Below are 21,567 nucleotides of genomic sequence, written 5' to 3'. Positions count from 1 at the left end.
GGTCCGGCGTCGAAGGACACGGCGCACACGCTCCTAGGAAACCGATACCCTTCGCGCACTCGGTGGCGCGGTTGAATATAAGTCATGAATTAAAGATCAGTCGGAAGGGGATTCTAATTAGCCGGTACACGTGGAACCGGGATTCTTGCCTCACCGTGAAAACGTATCGGTTTAATTGGAAAGAAGTTAAGCGTCTTTCAGCGCCGCTGATCCGTTTGAGACTCGAGCTATTTCGAGAGAACGATACCTCTACCGGGACCGGAGTAGACCTCGTCTAATTATCAGCCGGCTCTTCCGGAAGATGGAAAAGGAATTTTGAAAAAAGTCGCTCCGCGGTTCGATCCCGATATGATTCAGCTTGGAATATCGGCGATCCGATAGGACGAATTCTTGCTAAGTAACAGGCATAGAGGTACGCGACGCGTTTCAGCCGACTCGTTTTTGCGGAACGAGAATCGTTCGACTCAATTTGGCGAGGGAACGATCCGCGGCTGCGCCTCGAATGACCGATCCTATTGATTCACCGTTATTTGCTCCAATTCTTGGACGCATTAAACGGACAGGACACCACTCCGAGCCGAGTAAAACACATTGTTCATCGGTCGGGGGAAGGAAAAAAAAACGGTGACCCGTGGCGTTCTTCCGTGGGACCAATTATCATACCTAATGCCGGTATGTATACACGTCTGTCCTTTGCGTATCAGCAGCGGGGCAAAAGTGGTGGGAAAAGTGGAGGCAAAAGTGGAGGCAAAAGTGACGGAGGTCTCGTTAACGACCGCGATTCCCAATGCAAATCGTCCGAGAGGAACGCGAATCCCGGCGATTCCCGCGGACGTTTATTACGAGCAAAGGTGACACTAGAATGGACCACGGTGGACGTGGCTTTTTGCCACACCGTCGCCGTCTCCACGCGGTCTGTTTCCTTGAAAGGATTAGGGACGTGTCGACGATCCCGGGTTTTTGCTACAACCGCTCGCCGGAGTGTGGAAATATCGCGCTGAAAGAGGAACCGTTTCGCGGTTATTCCCGACTATGAACTCGCTGCGCTGACGTAGAAGCTCGGCCGCGTGCAGTTCCATGGACGCGATAAAATTCATCAAAGTGACCGAACCCGTTCTCTAACGAACACGTGGACGTCTAATATTTCGCTCGACATTGTTGCACGTTGTAGAAGTACGGTTTCTTTAAAGAAACCAAAGGTTCTTCCAGACATTTCTATTACTGCAACCGTCTCGTTACGTTCTTTCTCTTCCTAACTGTATGATCGAATTATGCCGACTAACGCGATAAAGCGCGCGACAAAACGACCACTAAATTCCGGCAAGAAAGGAAAGAAAGAAACGGAGGGGAACAAGTATGCGAGAAAAGCTGAGAGAAAAGAATGGAAAGACTAACGAGCGAGGTCAGTGATAAAATTCTCTATTCTATCCGGCCATCGCGACTCCCGGCCATACTTCTTCATCCCTCGATTCGTCGCGAACTACATAAATATCGTTAAAACGCGATGAACTCGATCGACGGTCGCGAATTCCATAGGAGGAACAAGGGTGGAAGGAAAGGGGTAGGAGGCTCACGCGAAACACGTAAACGAAGAGGAAGAGTACGGCTGTTGCGCAAGTTTTTGCCCCCGTTCCTACGAGTATCGGCTCGTTTTTGCGGCAATCGACGAATTACACGATTCTATTAAAGATAGTAGCAGTCACGGGTACGACTCCCGTCTATCCACCTCTTTCCACCTCTTCCCACTTCTTCCCACCTCTTCCCACCTCTTTCCACCTTCCGTTCGCATCGATTCGTTTCCCTCGCGACGCCGTTCGTGACCGTTCACCGGCAACCCATACGGGTTTCACGGTCATGAGGTCTTATCTTTCTTAAACGCTCCTTTCTCCTCCGCCTCCGGAGTGGATGGGACCCCGTAATGCCGGCGGGTATCTAGTTTCGTACTACTTCCAGACGTTTAGCCTTCGTGGGGGACAGAGTAGCCGAGATGATACGTAAAGATAGAGCTAAATTGCGGACGCGTCCAGGTGACTCCGAATGAATCGCGTCCCCCATTGATGGACGCGGCTCGTTAATCAGTAAACACGGCGCATAGAACACGCGAACGAGCAGAAAATTCAACGAGCAATCGTTCGAACGCCTTAACCAGGGTTCGCGTCCCGATCCCCTATATTGATTCGCGATTTTCCTAACTTCGTCGCGCAGAAATTCCTCCTTCTCGGAGAGCCCGGCGAGTCTTTCATGATCGAGGAACCTGATAAATGCCGCTGAGTTCTTACCCGGGCGTTTTTCACCGTCTGTCCATGAATTAATCACGAACGGGAAGGATTTTTGATTAAACTCGCGGCGCCGACTACTTAAGAAATCTCGCCGATATCCGGACCTTCTTCTTCGAACTCTGCTGCGTTAAAATATCCCGATTGGACGGGAAAATAGATGCTCGAAATGAAAAAGAGAAACGCGACACGGCTGTACGAGTGACGAGAATGTACTCGAAAGATAATCTGGAAGCAAAGTAGCTAAAGAAATTTCAACAAAGATTCGTCTGTGGCTGGCTGGAGGATCGGAAAATTGAACTGCAAAGGATCGGGAATCCTTGGTGAAATTCGTGCCGAGCCGTGGTATCGAAGACAGCCAATATCCTCGGCGGAACAAGGAGGTACCCGCAAGGCGGTGGCTCCATTTCTACTTACATTTCTCGTAACCCAATAACGTCTCGTTCGACCTTACCCCCCGTGTTCCTTAATTTCCTACGCAGCGTCATTACGCCGCCGAACGCGGCGGAATTCCAGACGATCGAAAGAAACGGGGAAAGGAAAGGGCAAAAAGCAGGACGCAAAGGAAGAGGAGTAGGGGACCGGGAGACATCGAGGATGGAAAAACGCAGCGGCACGGAAGGGATTCAAATGAACTGGAAGCGAAGAAGGCACGGTCTCGAATATTCTCGACGTTCCTCGGGAAACCGTCGATCCTGGCAGTCCCCGTTGCTCGTCCACCATCTAAGTTCACGCGAAGGAAGAAAATCCGGCGGTAATTAATCGAACCTACCCCGCGATACTCGAGCTCTCCGAAGAAGGTGCTCGACGTCGGCTAATTGATCGCGACTCGCCGCTCTTTGATTGATCGCTTAATCGGCCGAGAAGAGAAAAACGAAAGAGAGAGAGAGAGAGAGAGAGAGAGAGAGAGAGTGAAAGAGGAGAAAAGGAAGGAGAGGAACGTGGTGGAAAAAGTGTTGGAACACGGTGAAAGCTCGATCGGAAATCCTCGACGATCGAAGGTGCACGCGACTCCGTTCGTCTCCTCGAGTGCCGATCCTTTGTTTTAGGGGTTCGATCAACGAGTCGTGGCTTGGAGAGAAACTGCCGGTGCGACGGGATAAACGAGAATAATTATTCCGGCTTTTCGACGTCCCGGGTCATGTCGACAACGATTATTGACAAGCGTAATTTCCGTTATCGTTCGTCTATTAATTAGACCGCACTCGCATTGCGTTCCCGTTTGTTGTTATTTCGGTCGGCAAATATGTCAACAACGGTAATAACGGTTCGAGATTGTTTTACAGATTCGATATTAACGATAATTTCTGGAACGAAAAGAGCACACTCGGAATAACCAAATCTATCGGAGCTGATGGAAATTTTGCAACGGGCTGCAGCAACGTGGCTGCAGAGACGATTGAAAATGCTAAACCTATCGAGCGGGAAGATTAATTCGTTTAGGAAGTCAGGTGAACCGGAACCGAGAGGTGCCGGAGGAGCGAAGGGGTGTGGAGGAAATTTCGATGCAGGTTCGATCGACGCGTTAAACGCGAGAACAAGAAGCCACCGGCGGCATAGCAATGCGATTTCGAGTTTCGAGTTATTAGATTCGAGCCGCGTGAGACGATCGTTTCTGCGCCGGCAAATTGTGCGTGCACCAGAATCCAATTGCACCGATGCACACCCGCTAAATCTACACGAAATGGCTTCAAACGTTCCGCGTGACGGATCGATGCTCCCTAATTTCCCACTAATGCATCGATCTTTCCGTCAGATAACCGAAACGTCCAACGAAGCCAGTTCGACCAGACTTTCCGACAAACCGGCTTTACCCAACTTTAACTTTACCTGTAACAATTCGCCTTTCGAAGTCTAGAAGTAAGAATCTCGATGGTTTTCCGTCGAGATAAAGGATCTTTCGCGAATCTTAAGATACACACTCGAATCGAGATGCGTTTGTACTCGCTACTGAGAGCTACTCCTACACGGTCGGTTCGATCGGGAGAAACGCGAGAGGAACGGACAGAAAAGGAAACGAATCCGCAGAGTAGACTGATCCTCGCTGACCAGTCACGGGGCTCAATGTCAACAATGATATGACGTTGATTGTGATATGCAAATGAAAGATCGAACGAAAGACGGCGATACGCGACCGCCTAATGAATATTTACTCGGGCCCGAAGACACCCAAGTATGACTATATATCGATGCTAACTGCGCGTCGATTAAACGTATAATTTTCGAATTAAAGCACCGATCAAATCGTTAAACAGTTGTCCTATGCAAATCGAGTAGTATACGCAGAGTAATCGTTAGCCTTTGGCCGGAAACGACTTTTCATTTTCTGCATCGCGATCTCGTTGAATTTCATCCGATAAATTACGCGAAGTTGGATACACGGAAATGAATATTCCGGTAATTTACTTATACTTCTGTAGGATAATTTTCCACTTACCCCCGGCGACACATCCGATGATTAATCCAACGTAACGTCCGACTCGGCTTCCACCGGACACTGACACAATCGCGTCCCAAAGATCACCTCGATTGCCGGCATTGAAATCACCAACATCGTCGAACCCCCAACTTCGAGTGACGCGCAAAACCGAACACTTGCCGCACGTAAACTAGCCTCGCGTTAGCGGATGTTTTACACGAACAATTACGTTAACCAAGGCAGCGGGGTTAATCGTCGTTCCCCATTGTTTGCTAAAACAAAGCGTGGAACATCGCACGCGAGCCTGCTTTCTCGCGACGTTCCCTCTGCCCTTTTTCCCCGGTTCCGGACCGTTAATCCATCACGGTTCACGGCGTCGGCGAGCGAGAAAAGCACCCGTGACAAATCGAAGATGGTGCCAACCGCGAAAGAAGTTGCATTAATTTAACACATGTTCCTCTAGGTCCGATTGCACGGTGACAAATGCGGCACGACCTGGCTGGGGAAAAAACTCGAACAGGAAGCAACCTCCCACGACGCGACCACGTGCTAATCCTCTGGAAACAGGTGCTTCTAATTTCCAAGAACGGTGCTACACGCGGGAATCGATTGAAATCTTCCACGACTACGTTCTGCGTGTCTGCGTGTGATTCACGGTTTGATCGATTCGTTAAATTAGGCACGTTTCGTGATTTCGCAGCTCGATGATAGACTCTTTCGCGTACAGAGCTCGAGACGTGTTAACGAATTGCACGAGATCCACGTGCTTCCCGAGTTCTTAGCCCCCCGACGCACTCGCCGTCAGGTGCACGTCGCGGTGTCAAGGTAACCACGTGCAAACGAGACGACAGGACCGCTGTCGCCTCGAATTACATCGGTTTCACTCCACTTTCTTGACTTCCTTTCCACCTGCACGCGCTGCTCGATATTTTAATTCGATATCACTGGCAATCCCTGAGGTAACACTGTTTGACAGTCTCGCCACATCGTAGATACCGATCTTCGGAGCACAGGGAATCTTCGATTTCACTGGAAAACGAAAGATCCTTGGATGATCCTGGAGGACCTATGGGTAAACGATATCAATGACGATCGATAACACGGTCAAACGTGCCCGACACACTCTGTTAACCCGAAGTTTCACTTGCGACCGATACGACCCGGTTTCGGAGCCTGGGCGCTCTCCAACTTGCCAATTTCGTTTGAGAATGGACGGATGGAACGAATCCCGCCTAAGTTCCGGAAGGAACGCGTGCACGTACCGGCGCGTTACTTCATCGAGTTGGAAGAATAGTAAAAGAGGTGGAGTGGACGTGGTGTTCACCGGCGAGTGGTGGTGAGACGATGCTGGCCGCGGCGATGCCGCTGGGTGGTGATGGTGGTGGTGATGGTGGTGGTGGTGGTGGTGGTGGTGGTGGTGGCGGTGGTGGTGGTGGTGGTGGTGGATAAGAAGAAGAAGAAGAAGGAAACACAAGAGGAGGTGTGCTTGGCGCGATCTAGCCGAGAGTGGTACCAGCGGCCACTGAAGAAGAAGTGGCGTGTGCGGATCGCACGGCCGGGTGAAACGAAGACAGCGACCTCGAAATGGTAAGGGACAGAGAGCAGAGAGGCCGAAAGAGAAGTAGACGGAGTAGGAGGGACGGGAAAGGAAGAGGAAAGAGAGGGAGAGAAGAGCGAGAAGAGGGAGAGCAGGAGTAAAATCCTCGGGAGAGCGTCCTTCTCGGTGGAAAGGGAGGACGAGGAACGGTCCGTCAAATGGCCCTGCGTACCGAAACCGTTGCCCACCTGAAAATCCTGCTTCCTCCTTCCTTCTCCTTTTTTACCATAGCTAGTTGTACAAACGCGGTATCGTGCTTATGATGCGAAGCGTGTTCGTGACATGTTTCAAGAGGTATCGGATCGTATCGAATGGGCAAGATTGGAGGAGAGATAGATTTCTATGAAGAAGAAGTAATGTAATCTTGTTGGAAAGCCTAGTAAATGTTAATAGGCCCTCTGGTTGGCAACGATTACGATAATGGAGAAACACGTTGGAATCGATCGTCTAGTATGGGCATAAAAAGCGTACTCGAGACGAAGAAGCAACCGGAGAAAACTGAAAAAGTAGATCGTCGATAATAAACTCCCAAGTTGAAAGCTTCGAGGGAAAAACGTACGAATGAAAATAATAGTAGATACTTGCAACATCGAAGGGGGGAAAAAGCGCGGGAACGCCAAATATTTCAGGTAGCGAACTCGCGAAACTTACGACGAAAAGAATATCGGGAATGGTCGCGAGTCGCATTCTCGTATAATTGTTAAATACGAAAGCATCCGGGACATTCGCGGGACCAAAGGCGGAGAGCAGACTACAGAAATCACGTGTAACGAACGAGATATTCCAAGATTTCCCACTTTTCGACGTCTGGAAAGAAGCAGTTGGCAAGCGGTGTGCACTCGCTTAATTTGCAGATGTGCTCGTCGTCGACGACAACCACGACTACTCCCTTTGCTTTCCTGTCTCCGGTGCAAACAGCGTAAGTGTACAGTTTCACCTACACAAAACACTCCCGCACGGGAGTTTATCGCTCTCGAATTTTTGGTGAAATTGCTTCTCGTCTACGTAGCTGCGTATAACCTTATCGATCAATTCAAAAATTAGAAAATGTTCGGGAATACGTTATCGTTATTCAATAGCCAAAGACGATAACCAATACCTTTAAACCCGAAACATGGATACTTTCTCTTTTCTACGTTAGAAATAATCATACAGGCCTAATGACTCCCGATTAACGACATGCTAATAAATCGTCCAACTCTAATGATACCTGTACTTCACTCTCCACTCGAAATCCTACATCCATCTAGCCGTTCTTCCTGTCTGTCCGTTCTCGCCGGTATCTACATCCGCGCGGCGAGCACAATTTCCAGCTGGTTCTCGCGATCGTTCTTTCCACGTCGTGTAAAAGCACAGGTATACCTCGTAACAGCGTCGTGGTACAGCGATAGAGGAGACAGAACCCACGACAGGATATCACGTGTCTCTGCTGCGCGTCCTTTAAGTCCACGGTTCCGCGGCCGTCCGCGACGCGCTTTTCACGGTCCTCTGATACATTGCTACCGTTTCGAGGAGGGTCCCTGTGCATCCTCCAGCCGCACAGACTGCCCCTCACCGAAGGCCTTGTATTATGGTAAACGAGACATCGGAGCCAGAGGCTGCCAGTCACCGGTACTCCTTCCACTTCCCTCCGATTCTCTCCTTTCCTCTTTTGTCTACCTGCAGTTGTCCTCCGACGTTGTCTCTTCCTGCTTGCTCCCGTTGTAACCTCCCCGATGTCCTCTGTTTCGATCCACCGTGTTTCGCTACTCGAGCTTCAACGCCGAACCGTCCTCTCGGAGGACTTAATAATCTTAATGAATTCGAGAAATTCGTAGTGGTCTCGAAAGTCACTTGGTCAGATCCAACTCTCTGGTTAAAATGGGATATTTCTGGAGAGTAGGTACCGAGAAGGAACCGTACGACGATGGTTGAGTCATGCAATCGGAACGGAGGGCAGAACATATGCCTCGAATATAGTTACCTCGTTCGTTTGTTTGCTTCTTTCTTTTCACCCCCGTGAGATCGTTCAATGTTACCCTCGATACCCTCGAGAAAGTTTCTAATTTCTAAGGCGGCCACATTTGAACTCCATAGTCCTATATTCTCGAGACGAATCGAATCCATCGCTACTCTCAAGCCTTATGCCTCAATTTCCGTCTCTGTCTCTCGTTTAATCTCGTCCCCTCGATCTTCTTCTTTGCCCTCCCTCCCTCCCTCTCGTTCCATGGCTCTTCCTTTTTGTCTTCCGCGTGCTCTGTCTCTGCTCCCCGTTCACCTCCGTTCTCGTATTCTTCCTCTTCGACTTCGATGCCCATAGGGGGGCGGATCGTTGCGTTCACCTCGCTTCTGTCGCGCGACGATGCATCACGGGGCCCTCTAATGAAAGCCTTTTCTCCGACTGCCAATTAACCCCCACGCGACACCGAGCAAACGGAAGAAAATAGCTGAGCGACGCGTGTACCTATACAATCCATCGCTTTTGCCACGCCAGCGTGTTTAATTGTGCGTCGTGCATCGTTTCCCGATGTTTCCTCTCCCTCTCGGCTGTCTTTAAAAACGCATTCCAAGTTCGTATATCGAGGACGAACACGGTGAAATCCATACGTGTAGAAGCCTCACTTGGATATTTACGTTCCTGGTAGAGCACGCACAAGTTCGACCTGAAAATTACAACATGTAATTTAACAACGAAAGCTTGTATTCAGGTCGGTTAAGCGAAAATCAGAAAAGAGGCAAATAAACAAATACGGTAAATACACGCAGTTAACAAGTGCTTATATGCTCCCCCACGTGATCCTCGAAAAATTACAACTTACGATTATTCACCGTCTTTCGATATCTGATAAAAATGAACGACGAAGTTCTCTGGAGATGAGCGTGACGCGATCGTAAGTCTGCTTGTAATACTTCCATGCGAGCGCGAAAATTACGCTAACACCGGCTAGGAGCCAGCGGCGAACACGTTCCATCGATGTACGTACATCGTAACATTACCTTCATCAGATAAACGAAATTCTTCGCCGAGGAGGATATAAAAAAAAAAAGAAAGAAAAGAAGGCGGCGAAGAAGAGAACCTTAACCCGAATGTTAAAAATCAGAGGGCAGAAATTCATCTTTCGCGTGACGTCCAGCACCCTGGACACTAATCCGACGATAAATACGCTCGGTCACGGGTTAAGGGAAGCGGGTACACGATTGACAAGTCAAACGAGTTTCGCGCGATCCACCGACCACGATCGATCATCGCGACTATCCGTACAGATCTCTCGATCGTTCCGGAAAAAATCCATGCGACGCCTTCTCTCCTACACGCTTACCCTGCTCGACTAACCCCCTACCCTTCACGCGAGACGTTGCAGCATGTAATAAATAGCGTTAACGATGCGAATCGCAGGCTAAGATCACACGCCGCCGCCGATTATTAATTGTCTTCATTCGTCAAACGAGGCTTCGTCCGAGACCATTGCCTTAAGATTCGATAAATCCGCAATCATTTACTAGATATACATATAGGTACAAGCGAAAAGGTATGAATAATAAATTGATAGTTCCGAAACCAAGAGAATAACAATGTATACTGAGTAACCGAGTAAAGATATATGAAAACTGTCAGCAGGCAGTAAGAGAAAGAGAAAAGGAGATAGATTTTCGATGGTGATGTACAATTTGGAACGATGCACGGCCATGTAAATAGTGGAACGCCGCGAAGAACGCTAATTAACAGCAGGGGAAAAAAATAATTGTCCCTTGGTTCGTCGATATCTCTCCGCTTGCCAAGAATAATTACGCTTGGAGAGGGACTCGAGCGTGTGTCGCGTGTATGAATAAAAGAGGACGGCCAACAAGGTGCCGGGAGACCGTTTAACTTTGTGTTTGGGACCGCCTATCCGACGCCCAGCCTTAGGGGACACGATTGCGCCTCACCACTTTCTAATTTACCGCCGAGTTTCGCCAGCTGACAACGCGCAATTTCTCCACGCAACACATCGACCCTGGTACCAAGTCGAAACTTGACGATTTCCAACCTGGAATACCCCATTTGATTGCCGTTCTAATCAGATGAAGAACATTCGTCGAAGGATATATCGAAGCATTTCAATTATCTTCTATCCTTACCAGAAAGCAGCTATCTATTGGATTCATTTCTAGTACATAGTTCCGTAATACTTCGAATCTTCATTCCTTTCAGGCAATGATTTTTGGAACGCTTAACGTCTTCAATATTCTCCTTCTCCGAGTAGATCTCCTCAGCACCCTGCAACAAGAATTAAAGTATAAGTAAAAAATAGTGCATTCGCATAAAGTATAAAAATGATTTTTTCGATACGACAAATATTAAGACCGCTTTAAATCGAAGTGATAGAAATAAAACGAGAATAATCTCGGTTTCTTCTCGTTCGACAATCGGAATTTTACTGTCCTATCTAAGGAAAACATCGCAGTGAAGTTGAAGGAAGCACGAGGTACAGCGATGAACACCCGTTATATAAATCTGGTCGCTGGATCGGCTTAAACACTCCTCCGGGCAAACTTTTACGAGACACGCATTCGTTATCCATTAGGTTAAGTATAGCACGTGTGGTGGGTTCTGGCCGGTGTTACCAGAGCCAAGTATACGATATTCATGCTCTCACGAGCCATTTCGACCGGCGCGTGTAAACGGCGGGCATAATTGAATTATCATTCGAACCGCATGAAAGACAGCTAAAGCCAGGCCCCGGTAATGAGCGAAATAAGCGTTACGCTCGCTCGGCAACGCGGTTTCAAAATAACCCCGATATATTTAGGCAACAATGGACCTCGATAAAAGCAGGTACGATAATTCCCCTTCGGTCTCGCCCCCTTTCTGCGGATTATCGGCATTCGCGGACGAAATAGCGTTACCGAAATTAATTTGAGATTAATTCTAGTACACGGCTAAAGCGAACCCCGACTATCAACTGCATTGTTCTCTACGTGTTAATACCAGTTTTGGTAGTTTTGAGAATTTCAAACAAAGATTAGCATTAAGTTCTCCAAAAAAGAAAAAGTCGTACTTGTCTCGCAAGTTTGTCTTATAAGAAAACTTATAAATTCTACATATGGCGCATATTCTGAGTATTGATGTGATTTCGCAATTTCTATAAGGACCTATTGAGAGAGTAATTGGAATAGTTTCCATTCTTATGATCATCTCGATGATCGTTTAATATTGAGATGAGCCAATGCCCGTGGTAACTTATTAATCGAAGTTTAATTGCACGTGGTAATGCTAATTAATAATCCCCCTATCTCCTCATCCTCCAATAAATCAAGTTAATTTTCAGTTTGATTAATTCAACCGACGGACCAATCGCCGTTGAAGTTAATTTCCTGAAAATAACCGGCATAACATTTAATTGAGAGTTTCACACAAATGTAGCATAATGAACGGGCGGCTTTCACACGTCAAAGCTCGTCCAAGAAGCAACGTATCGAGTATTCGTCCATTCCGTCGCGATAAATATATATAAGACAATAATCGAACAAAAGAACTGAATCTTTGATTAATGATCATATAAAATATAAAAGAAATATAAAATTAAGTAGATACATTGATAATTATTTTCATCGTGCATGAAAAAAAGTATCGGATAATAACAAGATTATTTTCTCATATAACAGAAGACAGAGAACAATCAGATTCTCTTGACGTTGAAAAAATTCCTAAACCCCTACTGGTGCCCTCTTCTCACGGATGTTTGAATCAAGATTACGACATTCTTGCTTTTTCTCGTTCTCCCGGTGAAGATTAAAATCTGGACCGGCAAGAGCAGTTGGACCACCGCCATTTTTTTTTTACCCTGTAACCTTATACCGCGGGTCATTTCCATTCAACGTAACCGATTATGAAATTCTGAAAATTTTAACGCGTCGACAGAGACCATCCTGCCATCTTTCTTCCTTTCTAAAAGATAAATTATTTTAAAGATCGCGTGTACATATGAAATACCGTTTCACTAGGAAACTGTAAAAAAATATTTAAAAAATGATTAATATTGTATGTAGATTTTAATACATAAATTTGATCAGATCCAATAGCAAAAAATGTCTACGATACAGAAATAAAATGAATATTTTACACTCACTTCAGTTATATCGTGCATTCAAGCTACGACGAAATTACGTACAAATTGCCGCAACGCGTCGTTCGCATATTTCATCTGACGACATGGAAATCAAGAGGACGTTTAACCGTTCGTTAAACCGACGCACGTAACCTGCTCGAGCATTTAAACGAGAACGCTATAAACGTTACACCTGCAAAGATAGAGATTAGTAATCTTGAATAAAGCAAAATTAGATCAAAAAAGAATATTCGATAACTTTAGTGCCTTATATAATTGATCATAATTCGTGGTATTCTGATTGAATAAAATGTCAAGTCTTGTTGTTTTATGGACCACAAATTAGCATCTACTACCATTTACTAAAATCATGGCCAAGTTAAATAAAGATAACAAACAAAGAATGTCATTTATATGAGACAATACTATGTTTATAATTACCTGTTAGGTTATAGATGAATAAGGAAGACTAATATTCACATATTTTGCTTGTTTTTAAACATAAAAAGAAATTAGATGATAGCGCCTTCTGAATTGTATCGGCATTTTTAGGAACTGGAATGCATCAAACATCAAATATTAGTACTAATATTTTTATATATTATGTCCATAGCTTTACAAATGAACTAATACGGTTAGTTGCTTTTAATTTATCGTATTCGTATATTCGTAATTTTCAGAAGTTATCTCATTTAGATAAATTTATTACTTCCAAAGCTATTTTTCCATATATACATTGAACAATTTTTACAAAACAATTATTCGGAACATATAATTACTTACATGCTGGGTAATTACAAAATATTTGTGTGCTTTACAGACGTAGTTCATATTTTGAAATGCTTGGTTAAACAGAGATATTATCGCCATCTATGAGTATCTTTTCTAATATCAAAAATCACAAATTGTTCTGAAAATATTAAAAAAAAATTATTATAGATATATAAAAGCTTAAAATAACTAATATTGATGGGATCTAAAATGTACTTAGCTTTAAATAGTAAATTAAATTTAATAAAAAGTTATCGACGGAGATCAGCACTTTGTGTATCAATTTAAAGTAAGCTGTTTACAATGCGAAAAGTTACCCTCTGAAAAATTTGAGTTGTAAATGTACCTTAATGAAATCTACAACAACATAAGTATAATCGGGGAAACATTTTACTTTATTTAAATATCATTTTCGTGAAATACATATATTTAGTAGAACAATATCTATTTGCTTGAAACAATACTTAAATGTACAATAAGACAGATATGAAAAAAGGGCACAACGTATCCAACACGACAAACAATGATCATATTCATGAAGATGATTCGGTAACTTTACAAGTACATATTTTATATAGTATTTTAAAATTATATTTACGAAATACTCTTATAGTATAATGATTAGAAATATGTCTTGTTTAAGGTTAAGTGTGTGTTTGTTACAGAAATGTTTAACCTTTTAACTGCATTTGACAATAACATTTTATTATTTAGTAAGGCTCTACTTTTATAATTATATCAAATCATTTAATTCTAAACATTTTAATTTATATATAATAACAGTTATTCTGAGTAAAAAGCAAAATAGGAAGTTAATATTTACAATGTATTAATATAAATAAAAGCATGTTTTGTACAAAAATAGATTTTCCTATGAAATATATTTATAATATAATAGATATTACTCTTTTTTTTAATACTAACGTGTATACATTGTGAATTAAAATAGCATAAGTTTATTTGTACAATTGTACTAGGATACTGATTCAGACGACTCTCCAGCAAAACAGAAATTACGTGGATGGCTGAATCGAAAGTTAAGAATAAAAATAACAGATGGACGTGTTTTAATAGGTGCATTCTTATGTACTGACCGTGATGCCAATGTAATTTTAGGATCATGTTCAGAGTTTTTATCAGAGGATCACACAGAAGAAAGAACTCTTGGTTTAGCAATGATACCTGGTAGACACATTGTAACAATACATATTGATGCTTGAGCAACTATGTTTGTTTTATTTAAAATTAACTATGCAGAATTTATTGTTCTTTGTTCTCCTAAATTATAGTATTTTGTTATCTCTCTATTGTTTAAAATTTACTCGATAATCTCAACAAGTTCATTAAAGGATAAAATAAGATGTATCAGTAATTTATTTTTTACATATTTCTATTTATTGTACAAAAACTTAAACATAAATTTTATGCTGTGAACAAAAAATATTTTACTACACCAAATAAATTAATCTGTTTCTGCTTTACCTATAGATTCATTGTTTGTTTTATTAGCTGCAAAGAAAATATAGTAAAATTAAAAGAAATCTATTAGTATCATTGATTCCATTATACTTACAATTTTGAATACACTCTTTTTGTACATCACAATATTCTTGTTCAAGTATTATGATATGATTGACTTTTTCCCTTATATTTCTTAATATATCATCTATTCTTTGAGTAAGAGTAAAAGACAAACTATCCATTCCAGACAAGTAACTTATTTCTGAAGCAGCTACTGCCATTTTGTGTACATATTCAATATATCCTGTTAACTTCTACAAAAATGTATGAAAAATAGTTTTAATAATTATCTATATATATATACATATATATATATATAAACTGTATTATTAATATCAACATAAATTTATTTTGTTTCTGCTTACATTTAAAATTTCCTTTTTACTTTGTACTTTTGACCTTAGTTCAACTATCATGTCCCAATGTGTATCGTTAACATTAAATTCTAATGTTTGCCTCGAAAGAGAAATTAATTCACTTAATAATGTCCTAAAAAGTAGTTTTATGTAATTTTAATATGAGTATAAATTTATTAATTCTTTTAATTAGATAAACAGATTGAACATACTGATATTCATTACTTGTTGTCATGATTGCAACATATGCAACAGTTAACGATTGAGTTGCACTATTAACAGCATCTATGGTTGATTGTTGTATCATATATTCAGGGGTTAATTTTTTAATATCTATAGATTCAAATTGTAATTTATCATCTACAGTAGGTTTACTAGTTTCTGGCTGATTTACATATGTAATACCTGTAACATACTGTAGAAAAAAATTAATAGAGGTAAGAAAATTGACAATTTCAATTGAGTCATATTTTGAACTTTACCATAGCAGATCGAGCTCTTCTCAATAATACTCGAACAAGTTGACGCAACATGATTTTTATTAAATATCTTTAATAAAAATAAATTATGGTGGCAAGAAATTAAAATTACATAGCTATTTTCTATAAAATCATCGAAAATAATTAACATTAGATTAACATTAGTGTTTCGTACATGATTATTTTTAAGTGTATAACCCAAATAATAAATATGTTAAAAAAAAAAGAATTTTTAAATCATATATTTAAAATTGTGACATATTTTATTTTTGTATTATATTTTATTTTATGTGAAAACTTAATATGGAAGCAATCTGCATTTATTTGTGAACTACGAATGTTTTGTTTTGTCACGACTGTGGAACAATCTAGCGACATAACACGAAATTAACTTTAAAAGAATGATTTAAAAGTATAGTAAAACGTATTGATTTTTAATTTTTCATAATAAATTAATAATGATTCAATTGAATGAGATGTTTCATAGTTTTTTATTGTAATTTTCATAAATATTAAATAATGTAAGGATTATTACATTTTAGGTATAATATAATCTTTCAAATACAGAAAATATTTTGAATTTTATAAAATTTAATGTACTAAAGCTTTTTATAATGCACTAGAAAATAAAAAAAAATTATGACTCACGCATCAGTAATACTACTTTCGACCACAAGTAAAAATAAATAAATTATAAATTATTTTATTTAATATTACATATGATTGCAGGAAGACTTTGTATCTGTATTATTCAAATTATTAAATATATATTAAATGTGACAACTGAAAATAACATTAATTTTTCTCATCCTTTACTTTGTTAATATCCTACACACTGCTTTATTCGCTCAAGATAATAAATAACATAATTTATAGATTTAAATTACAATTACATTAATTTGGAATGGTTTTAAATTCATTTGCAACAAATTCCTATAGGAAAGCAAATTATTTTGGGCACAAATTGGAGCTCACTTTAAATAAATAACATTATCATGTTAAATCCACCCCACTTAATGTAGTTCGTGTTACAAATTAGACATGCTTCATTATAACAAAATTAAATGCATAATTATTACATTATAAAAGGAATTACGTTGTAGATGTAACGAGCAATGTATAAACTACTATAAAGTTAGGCATTTTGTAGTGAGAATTAATTAAATGGGAATGTAAATAAAATGAGTAAAACAATAAATTTTTTTGCTAAAGAGGTTGTCTCATATGTATGCATGTGTAATTATAGTGCTTTATGTATATGATTGTAAAAAATCAGTTTTAAGTTATAGCACAGAGCATATCTAAGAATATAGTATTAAGTATCACAATTAAATATTATATTCACAGTAGATGAAATCCGACCAAATAAAACATTATCATTTGCAAATAATGATTTCACATTGATAATTTATTCATTTGGTAAACGCAATGCTATTTGACAATAATACATTTGTTCAAAAATATTAAATTGTTATTTAAACTTGTTTCTAACTGGCACATAAAAAATAAATTTTTATACAACAAATTTTTTACGATGGTCGGTTTTCCTTTCTCTTTTTTTCTTTGTATGCAAAACGTCATGAGATAATTCTGTTAGTTTCTTGTACGAAAAACGATTCCATATTCCTTATTAATTTTATACAAATATATGAAATTAAATAAAATAACACTTAATATTCACGTTCGCAAAATAATTCATCCAGCCACGATAACATGTATTTTCTCGAATTTGATTTACGTTTTTAAATGCGTTCATAAATTTGTTCTATTACATAACAAATTGTCTAACTTATTAACCGAGGTGTGATCGGTCAATTATAAAAATCACACACTTTTAAATAAATCTTTTTTTAAAGTTCTTGATGTACTTCTTCTTGAATACTTTCACGAGTCATCTCAGGTTCGTTATCATTTGACAATTTTGTTGATTCTTCTGTATTTGATGATTTTTCAGTTTGTACTTCTTCATTTTCAGATGTATTTTCGTTCTGAAGGCTTTCCATATGAGGATCAGTTGTTGATTTAGGAACAGGTTCAGATTCTGGTTCTTCTTCTGTGTTTGTTGCATTCTCATTTGTGCTTTCTGTATGATTTGTAGGAGATTCTTGTTTTGGTTTCCATATTTTTGCCTTATTTATGAGATACTTCACTTCTCTATCAAGCAAAGCCATTTTATTTGCTATGTCACGAACTTTATATTTCACGGGTTCGTGTAAAGCGGTCTCAGCAAAGGATTTAATAACTATATTATAATATTCCTAAAAATAAAAGTTACATGTTACATCATTAATTACTCAGTATATTAATAACAAAGTACAATAAAACAATTTACCTGAGTTTCATTAATTACTTTCTCCAACGTTTCTATCTCAATTTGAGTGAAAATTTCGCTCGATAAACTCAGATTACGCATATTATTTAAAAACTTTGTGCTTGCATTTAACATAGATGTCATGCCTTTTAATACGTCCGCGCGTTCTTTGTGCTCATAAACTCGTTCATACACATCATTAGTAAGCTTTTGAAGTTGTGATAACTTTTCTTCATATACATCCACAGTTACACTAAACCCATCTTCGTATAGCCATTCAGAAATTTCAGAACATGCTTTCAGTATTTTTTCTGCTTCTTGAGAAGTAGCAGCAGCAGCATATTCCTCTAACTCTAATTTTTGTTGGGCATCAATTATAAATGTTTCTAAATTATTCAAAGCTGTTTCACGTACTGTTTTTTCGAAATCATGTACATCTAAGCGATGTAATCTAAAATAATCAAATAATATTCAAGTTAGAATGCATAGTAAATATTTCATACAAAGTTAATATGCAATTCCTTGTATTTACTTCTCCCGAGATTCAGCAAGTTTGTCTCCAGAAAGAATTTGTGGGCCTAACTTAATTTCATCAGCTTTAATAGGTTCTTTAATTGTTACAATTGTAGCCTTTTTTTCTTTCTCCTTTCCTACTTTTTCAGTTTTATTAACTATTTTATCCTCAGTAACTACACTTTCATTTTTCTTTTTTGTTTTATTTCCTGAATCTTTTTGTAGTTCAGGATATTCCGAATCTTCGTGAACCGGTTTTACATCCTCTTTTAATGGTTCTTCTGTTTTTCCTTCTTTGTCTTCTGACCCTAAAAAATTTATTAATGTTATTTATCTAAATATTTAATTCATATTTACAAGAAAGTTATGTCAAATGTAAATACACTAAATTCACATAATCTTATAATGTGGTTACATACATTTGACAATTAACACTTATTTTTGAAGTGTACCTTAACTTTCTTCCATCTCATCTAATATTTCATAAATGCTTGCAAAAAATGGATTTATATAAAAGAAATATTTCTAAAAAAAAAGTTAGAAATACTTCTAATAATTTATTCTTGCAATCAAATTTCTAAATTACTAAATTCTACAAACATTTAAGAAGAAAAACAAAAGATATAAACAAGTTCAAATTAGTAAATGTGATTAACATTTTTTGCAATGCATTCAGCACAAACCTGCAAAAAGTTTACTAATAGTTGAGCCAAATATTGAGAAAGTACCCTCTTCTTCATTAGGTGCTGAACTTGATTTCTCTGATACTAATTCTACATTCACCAAGTTAAGTATGCCACTCTCATCCATAACAAAATGTGCCTTAATTCCTTTGCTTTCTGCTCCATCTTTACTATGTTTATCTAGAGCTTCATTTACACCAGATAAAGTTATTGTGGACAGATTGAAATTACCAATGGCACTAAAATTAAAAAAATTATGATAGTAAACATAAATAAATATGCTTTAAACAATAACTATTACATATACATACGCTATTTCATTAGGTGGTAAATAATCCAATTCTGCATAATTGACATGAAATTGGAAATTTTCGGTATACTTATTAAATATAATAATTTTCTTTTGCGGATAAGGATTCATTTTACTAAATAATGATTTTTTTACCTAAAAGTAGAACATCATACTTTCAAATAGTATACCTTTAATCTTAGTAAAAATTAAAAAATAACAATGTATAAATGCATAAAAATGAAAGCCTACTTGCTTCACTCTGTTATCAACTGTTCTATCAAAAACAATATGGATGGGAAATAATACAGCATCTTTAGTAACAAATTTCTTTACTTTAAACCCTTTACTAAGGTCTGCAGCTTTATATACTGCTCCCATTGCAGCTGCCTCATCTGTGTTGATATTTTTAGATAACTCAACTGGTAAATATTGATTCAAATGTTCTTGTATTTTTGGCATTCTAGTAGCAGCTCCCACTAATACAACTTGAGATATAACATCCATTGTTAAACCTAAAAAGTACATATCAATTTATAATAAAATGATAAACATATCTTATATGTTAATTTTTTTTAGTATACCTGATGTTTTCAAAGCATTTTTGATAGGATTTGCTACTCGTTCAAATAAATCAGTACAAAGCTGTTCTAGTTTCTCTCTGGTAACTTGTAGTCTAAAATCATGTTCATCTATTAACCCCTCAATTTGAGCAAAATGATCAGTATTTGCACTTAATACATTCTTAACTCGACCAGCTTCTTTAAATAATTTTGTCATTGCTCTTGGATTGCTAAATACAGAACTTGTTGTTTTATTTAAAGCATCAAATTCTTTTGCCAAATAATGTTGCAATCTAATTTGTACTTCTAACCCTCCTAAAGTACGATCATAACCCACACCCAAAATAGTAACATGAGGATTAGTTTCAACAAATCCTTTTTCCTTTGTCTTTACATTTTGATAACTGACAATTGTTGCAGTTGTACTACTAGCTCCCATATCATAAAACATTACATAATATGCAGTATCATTTATCTCTTTGCTACGGAAAATTCCATAATTTAATGCAACTGCAGTATAGTCATTAATAAGTTGCAAAACTTTGATTTCTGCAAGATCTGCTGCTTGCATAAAAGCTCTTCTTTCAATTTGGTTGAAAAATCCTGGAACAGTTATTACTGCTTCACTAATCTTTTGACCAGCTGAATTTTCTGCAAATTCTTTTCCTTTATGCAAAATTTGTGCAAGTAACTCTTCTGGGGTATATGTAGTATTTTCATCCAGTTTAAATGTAATTGTTTTACGCTTTTCATCAGATATAATATCATAATATGGAAATCTTCTTTTATAGAGCTCCACCATAGGATTATCTATGCTTTTTCCTAGAAGATCTAGAATATATGAAAAACTATTTTGAGGTGATCTAATTCCTATTACTTGAGCATCTTCTCCAAAACTTCTTTCTCCATTTCTAAATGCAATTGTAACTGGTGTTTTTCTCTTTGACTCTTTATTCAAAGCTATTTCCATAGGAACACCAGGCTATTATAAAACATTAATTAATAATATAACTAACAGGTAACAAAATTTATCATAAGTTGAGATAACACAAATAAGATTTACTTACTGAAACAATGGCAACTTTCATTGATTCACTACCCATATCAATACTCATAATAGCAATCCCATTGCTATGTCCAATAAAGGTTGCAACAATAATTAATAGCAACCAAATAATGAACATACTTAATGTATTTAATTTCATCTGTAATTTATAACAGATAAAAAATACATACACATATATACACATATGCTAGGCATGCACATACACATCATACACACACATATACATATGCATATGCGCGCGCGCGCGCACTCATACACACTAAATTTATATTACTAAATTTATAATTTATGATATACTCAAATTTCATTTTTAATAACATATTTATTATATATTTTAATTCCTTAAATGTCATTTGTTAACAGAAAAATGATAATCAATGACTAACATTTTCATAGCTAAAAAAAGTTTCAAAAAAAGACGAGATAAAAATATACATGTTTTATTTTACAAGAAAAATAAAAATTTGTATAAATTCAGAAATCACAATATTTGACAATATAATACTAACAACAAAGTATTGAATTAAATATTACAATGAACAGAAAGATTATATCATAAATTTCGTAAGTGAAAATAAATATCTATAAATCGATACAAAAGAAATTTATTTAAAAGTAATTTTCATTCATATAAAACACTTGTAGCCGCGCAAAA

At 38.4% G+C, this 21,567-nt stretch overlaps 3 protein-coding genes across 5 annotated transcripts; 1 reads left to right on the top strand and 2 right to left on the bottom strand.

The window, feature by feature from the left end:
* Positions 1 to 13,443: 13,443 nt before the first annotated feature.
* Positions 13,444 to 14,461, top strand: Sbat (LSMD1 domain-containing protein Sbat). 2 transcript variants are annotated; one of them, XM_017911947.1, is made up of 2 exons: positions 13,444 to 13,692; positions 14,109 to 14,461. In XM_017911947.1, the coding sequence occupies exons 1-2, from the start codon at positions 13,600 to 13,602 to the stop codon at positions 14,349 to 14,351; spliced, it is 336 nt and encodes a 111-aa protein (XP_017767436.1). In that variant the 5' UTR covers positions 13,444 to 13,599; the 3' UTR covers positions 14,352 to 14,461. The 2 variants fall into 2 exon arrangements, with proteins under 2 accessions (XP_017767436.1, XP_017767437.1); XM_017911948.1 differs by having other exon boundaries at positions 13,444 to 13,680; positions 14,109 to 14,460.
* A 132-nt stretch (positions 14,462 to 14,593) lies between these two features.
* On the bottom strand, positions 14,594 to 15,667 carry LOC108555953 (uncharacterized). The gene is made up of 5 exons (XM_017911843.1): positions 15,491 to 15,667; positions 15,221 to 15,423; positions 15,018 to 15,141; positions 14,705 to 14,906; positions 14,594 to 14,640 (listed from the first exon to the last, which is right to left on the bottom strand). Exons 1-5 carry the CDS (start codon positions 15,539 to 15,541, stop codon positions 14,594 to 14,596), a joined length of 627 nt encoding a protein of 208 aa, XP_017767332.1. The 5' UTR covers positions 15,542 to 15,667.
* Positions 15,668 to 17,030: 1,363 nt separating this feature from the next.
* On the bottom strand, positions 17,031 to 21,051 carry Grp170 (hypoxia up-regulated Grp170 co-chaperone protein). Of its 2 annotated transcripts, none has more exons than XM_017911873.1 (8): positions 20,914 to 21,051; positions 19,868 to 20,828; positions 19,536 to 19,798; positions 19,306 to 19,439; positions 18,995 to 19,233; positions 18,331 to 18,619; positions 17,820 to 18,249; positions 17,031 to 17,745 (listed from the first exon to the last, which is right to left on the bottom strand). In XM_017911873.1, exons 1-8 carry the CDS (start codon positions 21,049 to 21,051, stop codon positions 17,338 to 17,340), a joined length of 2,862 nt encoding a protein of 953 aa, XP_017767362.1. In that variant the 3' UTR covers positions 17,031 to 17,337. The 2 variants fall into 2 exon arrangements, with proteins under 2 accessions (XP_017767362.1, XP_017767363.1); XM_017911874.1 differs by having other exon boundaries at positions 19,040 to 19,233; positions 20,914 to 21,019.
* Positions 21,052 to 21,567: the final 516 nt, after the last annotated feature.

The sequence above is a fragment of the Eufriesea mexicana genome, unplaced genomic scaffold (assembly GCF_001483705.2).
Source record: "Eufriesea mexicana isolate 0111107269 unplaced genomic scaffold, ASM148370v2 scaffold294, whole genome shotgun sequence".
Lineage (NCBI taxonomy): Eukaryota > Metazoa > Arthropoda > Insecta > Hymenoptera > Apidae > Eufriesea > Eufriesea mexicana.
This window is presented reverse-complemented; position numbering and strand designations above follow the sequence as displayed.